Source organism: Aythya marila, assembly GCF_965140915.1.
Source record: "Aythya marila genome assembly, chromosome: 3".
NCBI lineage: Eukaryota > Metazoa > Chordata > Aves > Anseriformes > Anatidae > Aythya > Aythya marila.
This window is the reverse complement of record NC_139044.1, coordinates 40,039,107-40,052,894: the sequence shown is the minus strand read 5'-3', so window position 1 is coordinate 40,052,894 and position 13,788 is coordinate 40,039,107. Positions and strand designations below refer to the sequence as shown.

Below are 13,788 nucleotides of genomic sequence, written 5' to 3'. Positions count from 1 at the left end.
AGCTGCTCCTCATCCTACTGTGTGTGTAAAAGGATTATATTCTAAGCTTACATAAGGGCAGGGCTACTGAACCTGTAATTCTGCCTTCAGTGACCTTTCCACGGTTCTGTTTTCAGAGTAGCTTTGTGAGGGCTCGGAGGTGTTCAGACCTGGCCTCGTGCTTCATAGAAGAGCTGTGCTATGATCTGTAAGCAGGTCTGTCGTTGACCTGGAATAATGGGCACATTTTTACTCGTACCGTATAATGATGGGCAATAATACTTCAAAAAGTCAACTTTACCTTTCTCATTCTGCCTCTCTGCCCAATTTCTATATACTTTTCATATTCTGTCTTCCATAGCTAGAAACCAAGCAGACTAATACATATAGTTGCTGAAATTCAGGTTAAAATTGCCTGAAATCTGAGTCAAAGTTAGAACTACAGTGGAAATTATTTTATCTGTAGCTATTCACTACAATTTTAACAAAATGGAAATAAAGTGCTCATGAAATATTAATAAGAGAAAAAAGAAACCACCCAAGTATTATGGAAACCCTGAAGCAAACATTTTCCGTTAGAAAAGCTTAATCAAATTTTTAATTTAATTAATTTTTAATTTTTTTTTTTTTCTGAAACAGTTCCTGATATATGGATTGATATATGTTTCAAAATCCAAGGAACACACTCATGAACATAAGAATAAATACTCTACCAGGGGAATGAAACAGTAGAGAGAACTGAAGATGCACTGGAAAAAACCTCATGCTGAGAGCTCTTACATGAGTGGAAAGCTCACCTTGTGCGAAGGAGATCACCATGGCTAAATTAAACTGTTGTCTAGATGGCCACATTGCCAGGTTACTTATCCTCATTGCACTCCATTTTCCCATGTTCTTTTCATATCATTTTCTTGTGTGTTACTGAATGACTGTATAAATGCAATATTAGCCCTCATTACAGAGCATGTCAGGCTCCTTGTACAACATAGTCGTTTGGGTGGAGAAATGCTCTCTCCTCCATTTCAAAAAAGACCTATCTTATCTAAGAATATAAGGTTCTTATGGATTCTCACACAGGCCATTGGTAATATCACAGAATCACAGAATTTCTAGGTTGGAAGAGACCTCAAGATCATCGAGTCCAACCTCTGACCTAACACTAACAGTCCCCACTGAACCATATCCCTAAGCTCTACATCTAAACGTCTTTTAAAGACATCCAGGGATGGTGACTCCACCACTTCCCTGGGCAGCCTGTTTCAATGTCTAACAACCCTTTCGGTAAAGAAGTTCTTCCTAACATCCAACCTAAAACTCCCCTGGTGCAACTTAAGCCCATTCCCCCTCGTCCTGTCACCAGGCATGTGGGAGAACAGACCAACCCCCACCTCGCTACAGCCTCCTTTAAGGTATCTGTAAAGAGCAATAAGGTCACCCCTGAGCCTCCTTTTCTCCAGGCTGAACAAGCCCAGCTCCCTCAGCTGCTCCTCGTAGGACTTGTTCTCCAGGCCCCTCACCAGCTTTGTCGCCCTTCTCTGGACCCGCTCAAGCACCTCGATGTCCTTCTTGTAGCGAGGGGCCCAAAACTGAACACAGTACTCGAGGTGTGGCCTCACCAGAGCCGAGTACAGGGGGACAATCACCTCCCTAGCCCTGCTGGTCACCCTGTTTCTTACGCAAGCCAGGATGCCATTGGCCTTCTTGGCCACCTGAGCACACTGCTGGCTCATGTTCAGCCGACTATCCACCATCACTCCCAGGTCCTTCTCTGCCTGGCAGCTCTCCAACCATTCCTCTCCCAGTCTGTAGCTCTGCTTGGGGTTATTGCGCCCCAGGTGCAGGACCCGGCACTTGGCCTTGTTGAACTTCATGCAGTTGACCTCAGCCCATCGGTGCAGCCTATCCAGATCCTCCTGCAGAGCCTTCCTACCCTCGAGCAGATTGATACATGCGCATAGCTTGGTGTCATCTGCAAACTTACTGAGGGTGCACTCAATGCCCCCATAATAACATGGCATGGGCAATGCAGAAATTGAAAGATCCTTTTGGAACTGATGACTTTTGGAGTGGTATCTTCCCTATAGCTACTGAGGGAACTGTTCCTAAATGCTTGCACAGACATGTTGATGATGCAAAGAACAACAGGAGGACAGTTTTGTGCTGTTTGTGAGTACAGATTGTGTGGATAAGCACCTTACTGATAATGGAAGGCTGAGGAGAGGAAAGGAGCCTTTCAGCTCAACAGTAGAGCAATCCAGACACAAGAAAAGATTCTTGACACAACACTGAGTTTTGAATTAAAATAATTATTTTGTAGTGGGAAAGGAGGAGGGAGGTATGCATTGTTCCATTGCCAATAAATGTGTTTTTTGTTTGTTTGTTTGTTTTTCTGTCTGAACTTAAATACTACCTACCATTGTAAATTATGGTCCTTTTTTTTTTTTTTTTTTTTTTTTTTTTTTTTGTGAATGTCTGCATGCTTTAGGCTTCTATAAATCATCTGATGTCACTGTGATGCATTAAAGTGGCTGTAATTACTGAATCTACTGATGTCCTTATATTATACCCTGAACTTTTATTGAGGAAACTGTCAAATGTTTAACATTTCTGTGAGTTATAGTCCATGCCTGTTTCATAGGACAGTTTGCCAATATAGTATTATACTGTCATTTTACTGGAACTTTTTTTTTTTCCTTTTTCTTTTTTTTTTTTTTTTTTTGCTTTTTCCTTTTTTTTCAGTGCTGACCAAGCTTTGCATTCTGGGCAAATATGAGCTCTTCCTACGTACCCCTCCACCCCCACCCTCACCCCCCTCCCCCCCCAAAAAAAAAAAAAAGACATGAAGACACATGAGTAATGAAGTAGTGGTGAGTGTGTGGGTGCTTGATTGTGCTTCAAACTGGATAGCATTGTGTCAAACTGTGAGGAAAGGCAGCTGGATCAGTGCTGAATTTCTAACAGGTTTGCACAGGCCAAGTACAACACAAGATGTGCTCTAGGTGGTCCTGCTTGGTAGGGGGGTGGTGATGATCTTCAGAGGCCTCTTCCAACCTCAGCCATTCTGTGATTCTCTTTTATGCTCAGTAGTTCGGTGTATGGCTTGCTAATTTAGATCCACCTTTGACATCAAACTCTGCCTAGATATAGTAGCCCAGAGCTCTGTGAGTGTTCTTGTGGCTGACAACTTATTCATGGGCCTCTAAAGAAATCTGCAGTTTGCACTATACTTTGATCGCTGATTTTGAAAGTGGAATTTAGGATTGCTTAGCCACTTCTGCGACGACGTTCTGACTTGGCGTATCCTGGTTTGCATTGCACGTCAGATTGTTAAGTACTAAATTAATATGAAAAGCAAATCAAATTCTGATGTGGGAGTAAAGTCTGGGTGTTCTCCAGACTTCAGCAGTGACTGATCTACATGAGCACAGAAAAACAATTTTCTCCCTTACTCATCACAAGGCTTTTCAGCCATCAGAAGTCTGGAAGGCAAACAGATGAGGAAGGCAGAGCAAACTGTTTGTTTTTTTTTTTTTTTTCTCTGCTCATTTACATGTCACCTGTGAAACATGAATACTAGCCAAGACTCATCCTAACAATTTTATGCAGCAAACATATTTCTGAAGACACAATCTCTTTCTGATGCAAGGGGATCATCACTCTTATTGCTTTCTAATATGAGCTTTGTTTCTTATTAAAATATTCAGAGTTTTCACCAGATAAATGTGTTTTTAAAATATAAGGAGCAAAAAGATCTTGCTTGCTCTGCTAAGACTCATGTTCTCAGTTTAACTCAGGAGATAAGCACTGCAATACCACCTACTGGAATGATCGTCCTAGCCACTTTCCTCTCTCCTTAGGCATCCAGTATCCCCATACAATCTAAAGGGAGAATGAAGTTGCTAGGGGAGTTTCTCCAAAGCATGCTGCCTGGAGAGCAGCATAAGCTAGAAGAAGGGGTCAGGCTTCATTTAAGCAGATTTGTCAGAAACTGGAGCCAAATCCTACTTGTGGTGTGTATGTGAGGGGGAGAAAAAGAGAAATTGAAGCTCAGGCTAGGAAATGCAGATGAGCTGTGACAGATATGACTTGAAATCTTTATCGCTTTTCAGAGCACAACAACTGTATCCCAAATAGAAAGTGTAAATATGCTATACGAAGCTGAAGGGATTGGCCAAGCTGATCAGAGGAGAGAGGGTTTCTGTTCTGAAAATCCTCTGCAGGAGTGCAGTGCTAGGACTCTGACCTGGGGCTGCATCAGTTTGTAGCTGGCTGCATACACGGGAAACAACCTAGATGCCAAGAGCAGAAACTTCAGGCACTCATGCCACAATGAGAAGCAGGGCTTTTAACACCAAGTGCAGTATTGTGCCAATGCAAATGTGTTGCAGGTGGTAGATGAAAGGCTGATTTGAATTTCGCTGCATGGAACTGCACTATTATATGTAGACTCAACATCAGGTGTGAGGAGAATATGAATTGTTATGAAATTAAAGGCAGCTATTGGAGATTTGTTATGTTTAAGTGGTGGACTGAAATGGGTAAAGAGATGGGAGCCTAACTACTTTTCTGATCCTAGATTTAGCATATCTCACCTTCCCCCAAAGCAGCCCACACTGTGCAATAAATAAAATCTGAAACTGATTTTACTATAGTTAAGCTTTGTTATGATCATGGTTTTTATGTGTCATTAATGTCCTTTGAAGCAAACAGTTCCCTTCAGCTTTCACTTATCGTATAAATAAGGTGAATAAGATAAAAGAATAGCTTTTCCCCTACTCAGGCTTTGCAAGTAAGCAAAAATGCAGTAAATACACCGTGAATTTTGTGAGCTGTGTGAACACCTTAACTCTTCACGTCACAAATGCTATTGTATGATGAAAAGTTAAAGAAACCAAGTTATGTCTGGGACCTGAAAAACAGCTATGACCCTCGGCCATAAGGCGCTGAGCATTGTCAGGACTGGCATACAATCTTTCTATACAAGCTTTTCATCAGTACTTCATGAAGGGTTTGTATAAAAACTTACAAAACTAGATATGTATATATAGCACAATCTATTTAGTGCCTATTAAGAAAGTTTTGTCTGTGTAGCTATAAAAATGTTTTCTCACAGCATTTTGCTATTTTAACAGAAGATGTATGTCCTAAAGCAACATTTTGCTGTTTCAACAGAAGATGTATGTCCTAAAGCAAATACAGGAAAAAGAATGACTATGACATAGTGATAAATTAAAGCCAAAGAATGCAAATAGCTTATCTCTTGTAAGGTGCAGCTTAATTTTGCCATTTATAAAATCTGTCTGATAGAAAACAATGTCCTGGGTTTGAGACAGTACTTTTCTGCAGAAGGCTGGCAAATAAGTAGTGTGTGGAAAATTAGGAAGGAGCGAGGTATCAAGCTACATATTTAGGAAACCCCTGCTAAGCAGGAAAAAAAATTGTGAGACTGGGTACTGTTTTTGTCTCCATGGATGTAGATTCCAAATCAAATCTCCAGACCCTCTCATAATTAGCCATCAGAACCCATTTTCCTGATACAGCTGCACACTAAAGGTGCCAGCAGGGAACAGTTTAGGAGGAGGAGGATTTAGGAGGATGCTCCTAAACCCTCATCTCTGCGTGTGAGCTGCTTCCTGCTGTGAACTGTGGGCTGACAGCACATGTGCCATAGGACACAATATAAGCTGTGACTAATAACAGGCACAAAATCATGTCTGAACAAATACAAACAATTCTAGTTAACTTTCCTTTCTAAACCATTTTTTGTGGGTATCAGAATACTAGTAGAACAGTATCAGCTACACTTGTGAAAAGGACTGTGAGTTTTTGCATTCATGATTTGGTTAACGGTATGCCTCTATTTTGGGTTTCAAATTATCACTCAGAACTATAAAGGACCTGTTTTTTTTTTTTTTTTTTTTTTTTTTTTTTTTTTTAATCCCAATCCCTATTTATGAATATGCCCTTTTACTAGGAAACTCTCTTACAATTTTTAAATGAAAAACATAGATTTAAAGGATTCATTAGATCACTAGAAGGTGCAAATGTATGAGCATTGTGAAAAGAAAACAGCAATAACAAAAAACTGATGTAAATGATATTCATCTGACTTTTGTTTTATGGGAAGAAAAAAAGACAATTTTTTAAAATGCAACAGGATAGGAACTGCTCAGGGACCAAGAACAATCTAGCATAAACTGAGAGATGCAGGGAGAAGCAAGATCATAAAAAAAGAAATAAATATATTGTATTTATATACTTCATAGTTGGAAGGTATCCCTATCCGTAGGAGGGAGGTTGGAACTAGGTGATCTTTAAGGTCCCTTTCGACACAAACCAGTCTGTGATTCTGTATTCTGTGATATTTAGCAATTCAGTGCAGACTGTTATTCCAGTTCAACCTCAGCTTTTTTTTTTTTTCTTCTCTGTTTTGCTCTTAGTATATACATCTTGGATGTTCTTCAGAGCAAGAAAATAAATTAATTATATAAGAACAATTTTGTTAAGTTGCAGGAAAAAATAATTTGGACTCATTCACTTCCATATCTGCCTTTATTTTATGCTTGGTAGAAACTTAATGTCACTGACCTTAACAAAATTCACTTTGTTAATCTAACATATAACGCTTTAAAACATGCCATATAGATGTGATATTCTTTTCAGTGCTTTCTGAGCTGTCATGCTACAGATGTGGTTAATCCTCTCCCAAGGATGCAATCATGTTGACAAAACCACACTTTGTTTTCCCCAACTAAGTATCTCTGGAATTTCCTTGTCAAATACCTGCTAGATGGTAAATTCTTCTGGTCAGTGACAACTGCTTCGTACTGCACTGCCCTGAGGTCTGTCCTCCCTGCTTCCCCACCCTGAGGGACCTGCCAACACAGTGCAGCTAACAAAAAGGGATATCCTGAATGTGATGGGTAGCCTGGTACCTTATCAGACACGGCTGTGCCCACAGCTGAGGGCAGGCTGTGAGAATAATGTTACAATTTTGATAGGTTTCCACCTTTTCATCCGATATTCTATAGTCAGCCCAACAGCTTCTCATTACTCAAAGCTTTGAGTTGCATGGCTTTGTTTTGATACAGAAGATATGCAGAGAAGGGGACTGATTTGAAAAATACATGTATGGAGAGATTCTATTCTCATAGAACCATTGGATATCCTGAGCTGGAAAGGACCTGCAAGGATCATGGAAACCAACTCATGTGTACACCCAGAGCTTTGTCTGAGAGCTTTGTTGAGATAGTTGCACCTTGAGTACTGTGTTCAGTTTTGGGCCCCTCGCTACAAGAAGGACATGGAGGTGCTTGAGCGGGTGCAGAGAAGGGCGACGAAGCTGGTGAGGGGCCTGGAGAACAAGTCCTACGAGGAGCGGCTGAGGGAGCTGGGCTTGTTCAGCCTGGAGAAGAGGAGGCTCAGGGGCGACCTTATCGCTCTCTATGGGTACCTCAAGGGAGGCTGTAGCGAGGTGGGGGTTGGCCTGTTCTCCCACGTGCCTGGTGACAGGACGAGGGGGAATGGGCTTAAGTTGAGCCAGGGGAGTTTTAGGTTAGATGTTAGGAAGAACTTCTTCACTGAAAGGGTTGTGAGGCACTGGAACAGGCTGCCCAGGGAAGTGGTGGAGTCACCATCCCTGGAAGTCTTCAAAGGACGCTTAGATGTAGAGCTTAGGGATATGGTTTAGTGGAGGGCTGTTAGTGTTAGGTTGGAGGTTGGACTCGATGACCTTGAGGTCTCTTCCAACCTAGAAAATTCTGTGATTCTGTGATTCTTGAACTCCAGCAGCTCAGTGCTGTGACCACTGCCCTGGAGAGCCTGTCCCAGTGCCCGAGCACCCTCTGGGTGCAGACCCTTTCCCTAACCCCCAGCCTGACCTCCCCTGTCCCAGCTCCATGCCATTCCCTTGTGTCCTGTCGCTGTCCCCAGAGAGCAGAGCTCAGTGCCTGCCCCTCCGCTCCTCTCCTGAGGGAGCTGCAGGCCGCCATGAGGCCTCCCCTCAGCCTGCTCTGCTCTGGGCTGAACAAACCCAGGGGCCTCAGCCGCTCCTTGTGCGTCTTCCCCTCCAGACCCTTCACCATCTTTACAGCCCTCCTTTGGATGCTCTCTAACAGTTTTATGTCCTTCTAGCATTGTGGGGCCCAAAGTGCAAATAGTACTTGAGGTGAGGCCACACCAGCACAGAGCAGAGCGGGACAATCCCTTCCCTGGACTGGCTGGCAGTGCTGTGCCTGATGCATGCCAGGGTATGGTTGGTTCTCCTGGTTGCCAGAGGACACACTGCTGGCTCATATTCAACTTGACAACAGTTAGAACCCCCAGATCTCTTTCTTTCGGAAAAGAGGATATTCCATAGGATATTCTTTATCCTTCAAAATATGAATGAAAGTAGAAAATGCTGATATTTTTCACAAAGCCCACTGGCTTGAAATTATATATATATTTTTTTTCTGAAAATAATATTGATTTCTGAATTTCAAAATTACTTTTGAAATATAAACTGATAATCTGTAACAAAATATCACTTAAAAAATATTCTTACCTTTCTAAAGTGTCATTCCAAAATGTTGACATGACACATTTTGATGTGTAAAAGTACTTTCTCTAGTTTCCTGTTGAAAATGAACTATAGGAAAATAGATCTGATTTCAACACGTAGTTTATTTAAAAAGAAATTATGGTTCAGGTGTATAATTCTGTGTAAGACTTTGAATAGATCTAGTGAGTACAACACCACTGAGCCTGGCATTGCTAATCTGTAGCTTCAAATGTAGCTGCATTCTAACCATACAGATCAATTAAAACAACTTATAGGTTACCTCTTCTCCTTCTTCAATATGATAATCCTTCCTTTCATTTGGTCCTCCAACAAACATCACATTCAATTGATGTCGATGCCTAGAAAAGAAAAGTGACAATTTAAAGCTACCTCCATACATGGTGTCCCTTATTTCATGGATTTTTATTTTTATTTTTTACTTTTGTGATGCTTTGACTACAGTGAGTCAATGAAACAATAGCAAGTGACAAGTAGCAACAAGAATGAGAGAAAACACCTAGATGCATCTTCCTGCTCTGCCACTGGCCTGCTGGATGACCTGAGGCCATCTACTTCCCTCCTGGTGTTTTGGTTCCTCTAGCTGTGAAAAGAGAACGAAGGTTTACCAACAGTGGAAAGAGCTTTGAACTGCAAAGACAAAGAATGATATGTAAAAGACAGGAAAGACAGGAAAAATGCCCTCTCAATTATTAGTTCAGGATAAAGGTAAATCTCTTTAAGCTTAATAAAGGTAAAATCATGCTTGGTTCCCAGGGGCAGAATTACTAGAGATTCTATTCTGATGGTAGGAATTATGAGCTAATTTCTCTTCTATTTATATCAGTTTTGCTGAGGTGGAACAACATTACAATGGTTTCTTTGCGGTTGTGGTTGATTCACAAAAAAGAGATTCAGGCCCTTTATCTTAATTCTGTCCCTTGTAAGAGTCTCAGCGAGCTATTTTCTCAGCTGTCACAAAGAATAGATAGAACTCCAATTATCTATCACTGCGCGTATCTTAATAAAGAGGTAAAGTAGCAGTTTTCTGTTTCCTTTGTGTGGGGAAAAAAACGCTATAAATCAGAATTGTTAACTGTGATTCAAAATTTATCCATAAGCTCTCTTTGACGTGTGAGCTGAAGGATGTTGACCTCTACTTTTCAATGAGGAAGTACTTGAGCTAACTGGAAATCCTAGTAATACAGAACCAGCAGGACTATGCTCCCCTACAATTCAGGAAAGAAATACATGCCTCTGTGTCAGCACTGCACAAGCCTTAATTGAGAGAAACCAAACTATTCTGAATTACTGAACGTATTTATTTGATCTGGTACTTATATCATGCTTACTTTGAAGAGAAGTTAAATTATAAAGAACACCACAGTAAGGATTAGTAAAGCAGAAATAACTGTTGTGACAAACCATTCCTTGATCAAATTAAAATCTAAAGAATTAAATTAGATTACAATACTTAAATTTACTATTCTCACCATGGGAACTTGTACACATTACAGCTCCTGGCTTCATGCCAGTATCTTAAAATAAGGAACTGAAATCAGAACTGACTCTACCAGGCAGATTTAATACTTCTTTTCAAGGACATGCTGAAATACTTCTGTATTAATGAACCCTTCTACTAGAGAAGGGTAGGAAGACCAAAGCAGTAACAACATAGCTAATTATTCATGAAATAAATTCAAATCAGCCCTGAAGAATAAGAGAAACATGATCTACGTGCATCATGTAGCCTACTTTTAAGATTAATTAATTTTTACAGAAACCCATTGTATTTGATTCAACTGATTGATTTTATTAGTTCAATAATTAAAAGGGAAGCTATTGCTCTCTAAACCATTGTTCCTTAACTTTTTGTTGAACTATTTGGCAAATCTAACATTAATTCTGGTACCCTATGGATTTAGTTTTGCATAATAAACTGGCAACAATGGGTTAATTCTTGCTTTGATTAAGAATTATACAATGGCACTATCAAAAACTTCTAACTATCAAATACAAGCAGGAATTCAAAGAGGTTCGTTTGTCCACACTGCTAAATAAAGTTGTCCAGTTAATATAATTGCAGTGAAATAAGACAAATCATAAGAAAGAAAAGCAGGTTCATCTAAGACCGTCTGGGAGACAGTTAATGCAGTTTCAGTATCATAAAGGTTACAGGAGTGTGGAAATTACTTGATTGCATTATTTTTAGAATGAGCTGCTAATCAATGGCCTATTAAGTTTTACATACTCTTATATTTTTCTTCTTAATCACATAAAGAAAATGTGACCAGCAGGCAACCTTTTGAAAATGTCTCAAGACCACAAAGAATGAGATACTCCATGACTGTAATGAGGTCTCCTTACCTCCTTACAGTATCATATTCTGAACTCAAAGAAAAGCGTTAAAAGTGCCTTAGCAACCCTGTAAAAATCAGCTATCCCAAGCGTTCTGATTTTGCGCTAATTGCTCCTTGAGGTTAAAAAGTATTTAAGCTTGCAAGACAGTGTAATTAAAATATATATAATTAAGTTGTAGCTCTTACATCACGTTGTTTTCTTGACTCTGGTAAAACTCTAAGCGGATGATGATTCAGGAATTGAGGTTTTGTTTTGAAATCCCACACAGATACTTAAAACCTTTGATCATCACAATTGTATGGAACATAACTGAATGAAAGTCTGAAAGCTGTAACAAATTTAGAGATGGGAAGTCTTACTGATACACTGTAAGACCTATATTTTAACCTTTAATTCTCTTTTGAAACTTAGGATCTTAAGTTACTTTATTTTTTTTTTTTTAAGGTGTTTGCCTTCTTGCAGTGTAGAAGGCAGTGAGAAGATTTCTTTATACATCTGCACTCGGCATATAAAGTATCAAAGCCTTTGAAAACAATCTTGGAAATCTATTAGTCACATCTTGGAAAATTGCCTAAAGCTTTTTTGGAAAATCCTGAAAAAATGTAGATATCACTAGGAGCAGGTGGTGAGAAACTCAGTATCTATATAGTACATGGCTTTTCTCTCCTCCTCCACAGGCTGAAGCTTCAATGGAGAAATTGATTATTTTTTTTTTTATTATTTTTTAATCTATGCAAGCGTTATCATGAAAAAATGTTCCTTGTTTCACTCTAGCTTTTTACAGTGTTTATGGGGGAGACTCATCAACATCAAGGATTTAGGGATACGTGTAACTTTCTGACCTTTGATAGACCTCATATTTCAGAGTTACTTCAGAATTACACAGAGCTGCTGGTAGGCTGTGCAGAGTAGTGCAGTAATAACAAAAAGGTTAATTTTACTGATGAAGAATGAAAAAATGAATATTTCACATACTCTAAAATACTAAAGCTTTACCACTGTCATTGGTAAGCTTCAGAAATAGATATGCTTTTATGCTTCCTAAATCCATTCTCAAAATGAAAGAAATGAAAGCACTTGTAAAAAGACACTTTCTTCTCTTTCCCACTGTGAAACTATTGCAGTGACTCAAGTTTCAGAATTTCTCATTTAGAACATAAACTGTAGATTCAACAGAGACATCTTGCTAAGGATGTACCTCTTACCTTATTTTTGTCTTGCAACCATTACTTTGAAAAGCAAACTCTTGCAGCTTTGAATGGAAATTAGTATCACTGCCACTGCTACAGTAGTGCCAAATCAGCTTTTGATTAGAGGTAGCAGTTCAGGGCAGGGGCAACAGGCACATTCTTTGCTATTGTAGTTGTTAAAATTCAAATGGAAGAAAAATATAGAAGAGCAAGAACACCTGCTTTTTATGTTCTTCATAAAACTCAGTCTTCTATAATTTCTCGTACATTATTCTTTCTTATGAAAACCTTCATATAGAGGCAATGTTGGACTACATGTATTGTCCTCAAGTTCACTGATAAAAGAAATCCTTGGAAACACAACTAGAATGTGCCACATGTTGGACCACTTACACTGGAACTTTTTCATGGACTTTGACGCTGGCAATATGCATACTGTAAACCTGCATAATACCCACACTTTTTTCTTATATTAGCTGTATAATTATTCAGGATACAGTTCATAGCTCCAAGCTGTCAGTCAGTGCCCCGCAATGTTGCCTTTTTAGCCTCATGCTGTGTTCAGAGCATCCTACCCTGCCCTGACAGCTCAGAAATGCCCTGGAAACCTGCTCTTTCAGCCCTGCTCCCCATTGATTCTCCTTATCTTCATGTGATATGCCCTGTCAGTTTCGATCGCTCCTGCAGATTCAGCTCCTCTGCAATACTGGAATGACACTTAGCAGCTCTAGCAGCTGTTCCAGGTTGTAAGATGGCAGCATGAATCTATTTGCTAAATCTTACGGTCTATGGATGCAATGCCATCTCTTCAGATTTCTATGAGGTTATTGTCAAAGGGCATGACACAAAGTCCCTTAGCAGCCTAATTGCCTACAAGAGACTTTGAATTGGGGCAGACATATTGAAACTGATCTTCACAGCTTCTGCAGAGTTACCACAAAAAGATTTCAGCTAGTTCCTGTCCTTCAAAACTGCGGTATGACTGGCTGTAGCCTGAGAGGAACTACGGTTCCTTACTAGTCTTTACCACGTATGCATTTTAGCAGTTTCCTCTGTTAGCTAAGAATATTTATATATCTAAGAACAACATTTAAAACAAACAAACAAACAAAAAAACACCTTCATTTACTCACATAAGTTTATTGCACACAGGAGGTAAAAAGGCTGCCTTGTTTTCTTCTATCCATTTTCTGACATTTACCAGAAGCTCCATGGTCCACCAGCTACGAAACTTCTGATGAAGATGAAGTTTGCATAGTGCTTGCTCTGTGAGCAACCTATGTGTGACTCCATCCCCCCAGTTCAGGGATTGGTTGGTAGAAGAGGTGTCTTCAGGCTTAAGTGTCAAAGGGGACAGGTCCATCAGCCAAAGGTCACTTTGCAAAGAGTGCTCATGCTCCAGCAGCTTAGCTAATAATTGACCAGCATTTTTTTTAAAAAAATAAATATTTTCATCTGAGACTCTTACTGCCCACAGGAGGTTGCTTCCTTCTCTTTACGGCATCAGCTGCAGTAAAGAAACTTTCTCTGTACAGAAACTGCCTTGCTACATACAGTAATGAAAACTTGGGCACTTAATAGAAACATCAGGTTTCAAAGCTAAATGCAGCTTGAGAGCCATTGCTCAAAGTTTAACTACATGTATACAATATAGATAAAATGTATTTTTATACATACTTAAATATCTATGTGTTTCGTGCATGATAATAGAGTCCTATT

General features: G+C 39.7%; 1 protein-coding gene across 3 annotated transcripts in view; it reads right to left on the bottom strand.

Moving 5' to 3' along the window:
- Positions 1 to 13,351, bottom strand: part of HAAO (3-hydroxyanthranilate 3,4-dioxygenase) — a 37,892-nt gene extending 24,541 nt beyond the window's left edge. For all 3 annotated transcript variants that reach the window (XM_082755915.1, XM_082755914.1, XM_082755913.1), the window contains exons 1-2: positions 13,203 to 13,351; positions 8,802 to 8,880 (exon numbers count right to left, since the gene is read on the bottom strand). In XM_082755915.1, the coding sequence (XP_082612041.1) occupies positions 8,802 to 8,880; positions 13,203 to 13,282 (159 nt within the window). In that variant the 5' untranslated portion in view covers positions 13,283 to 13,351. The remainder of the gene's footprint in view (positions 1 to 8,801; positions 8,881 to 13,202) is intronic.
- Positions 13,352 to 13,788: the final 437 nt, after the last annotated feature.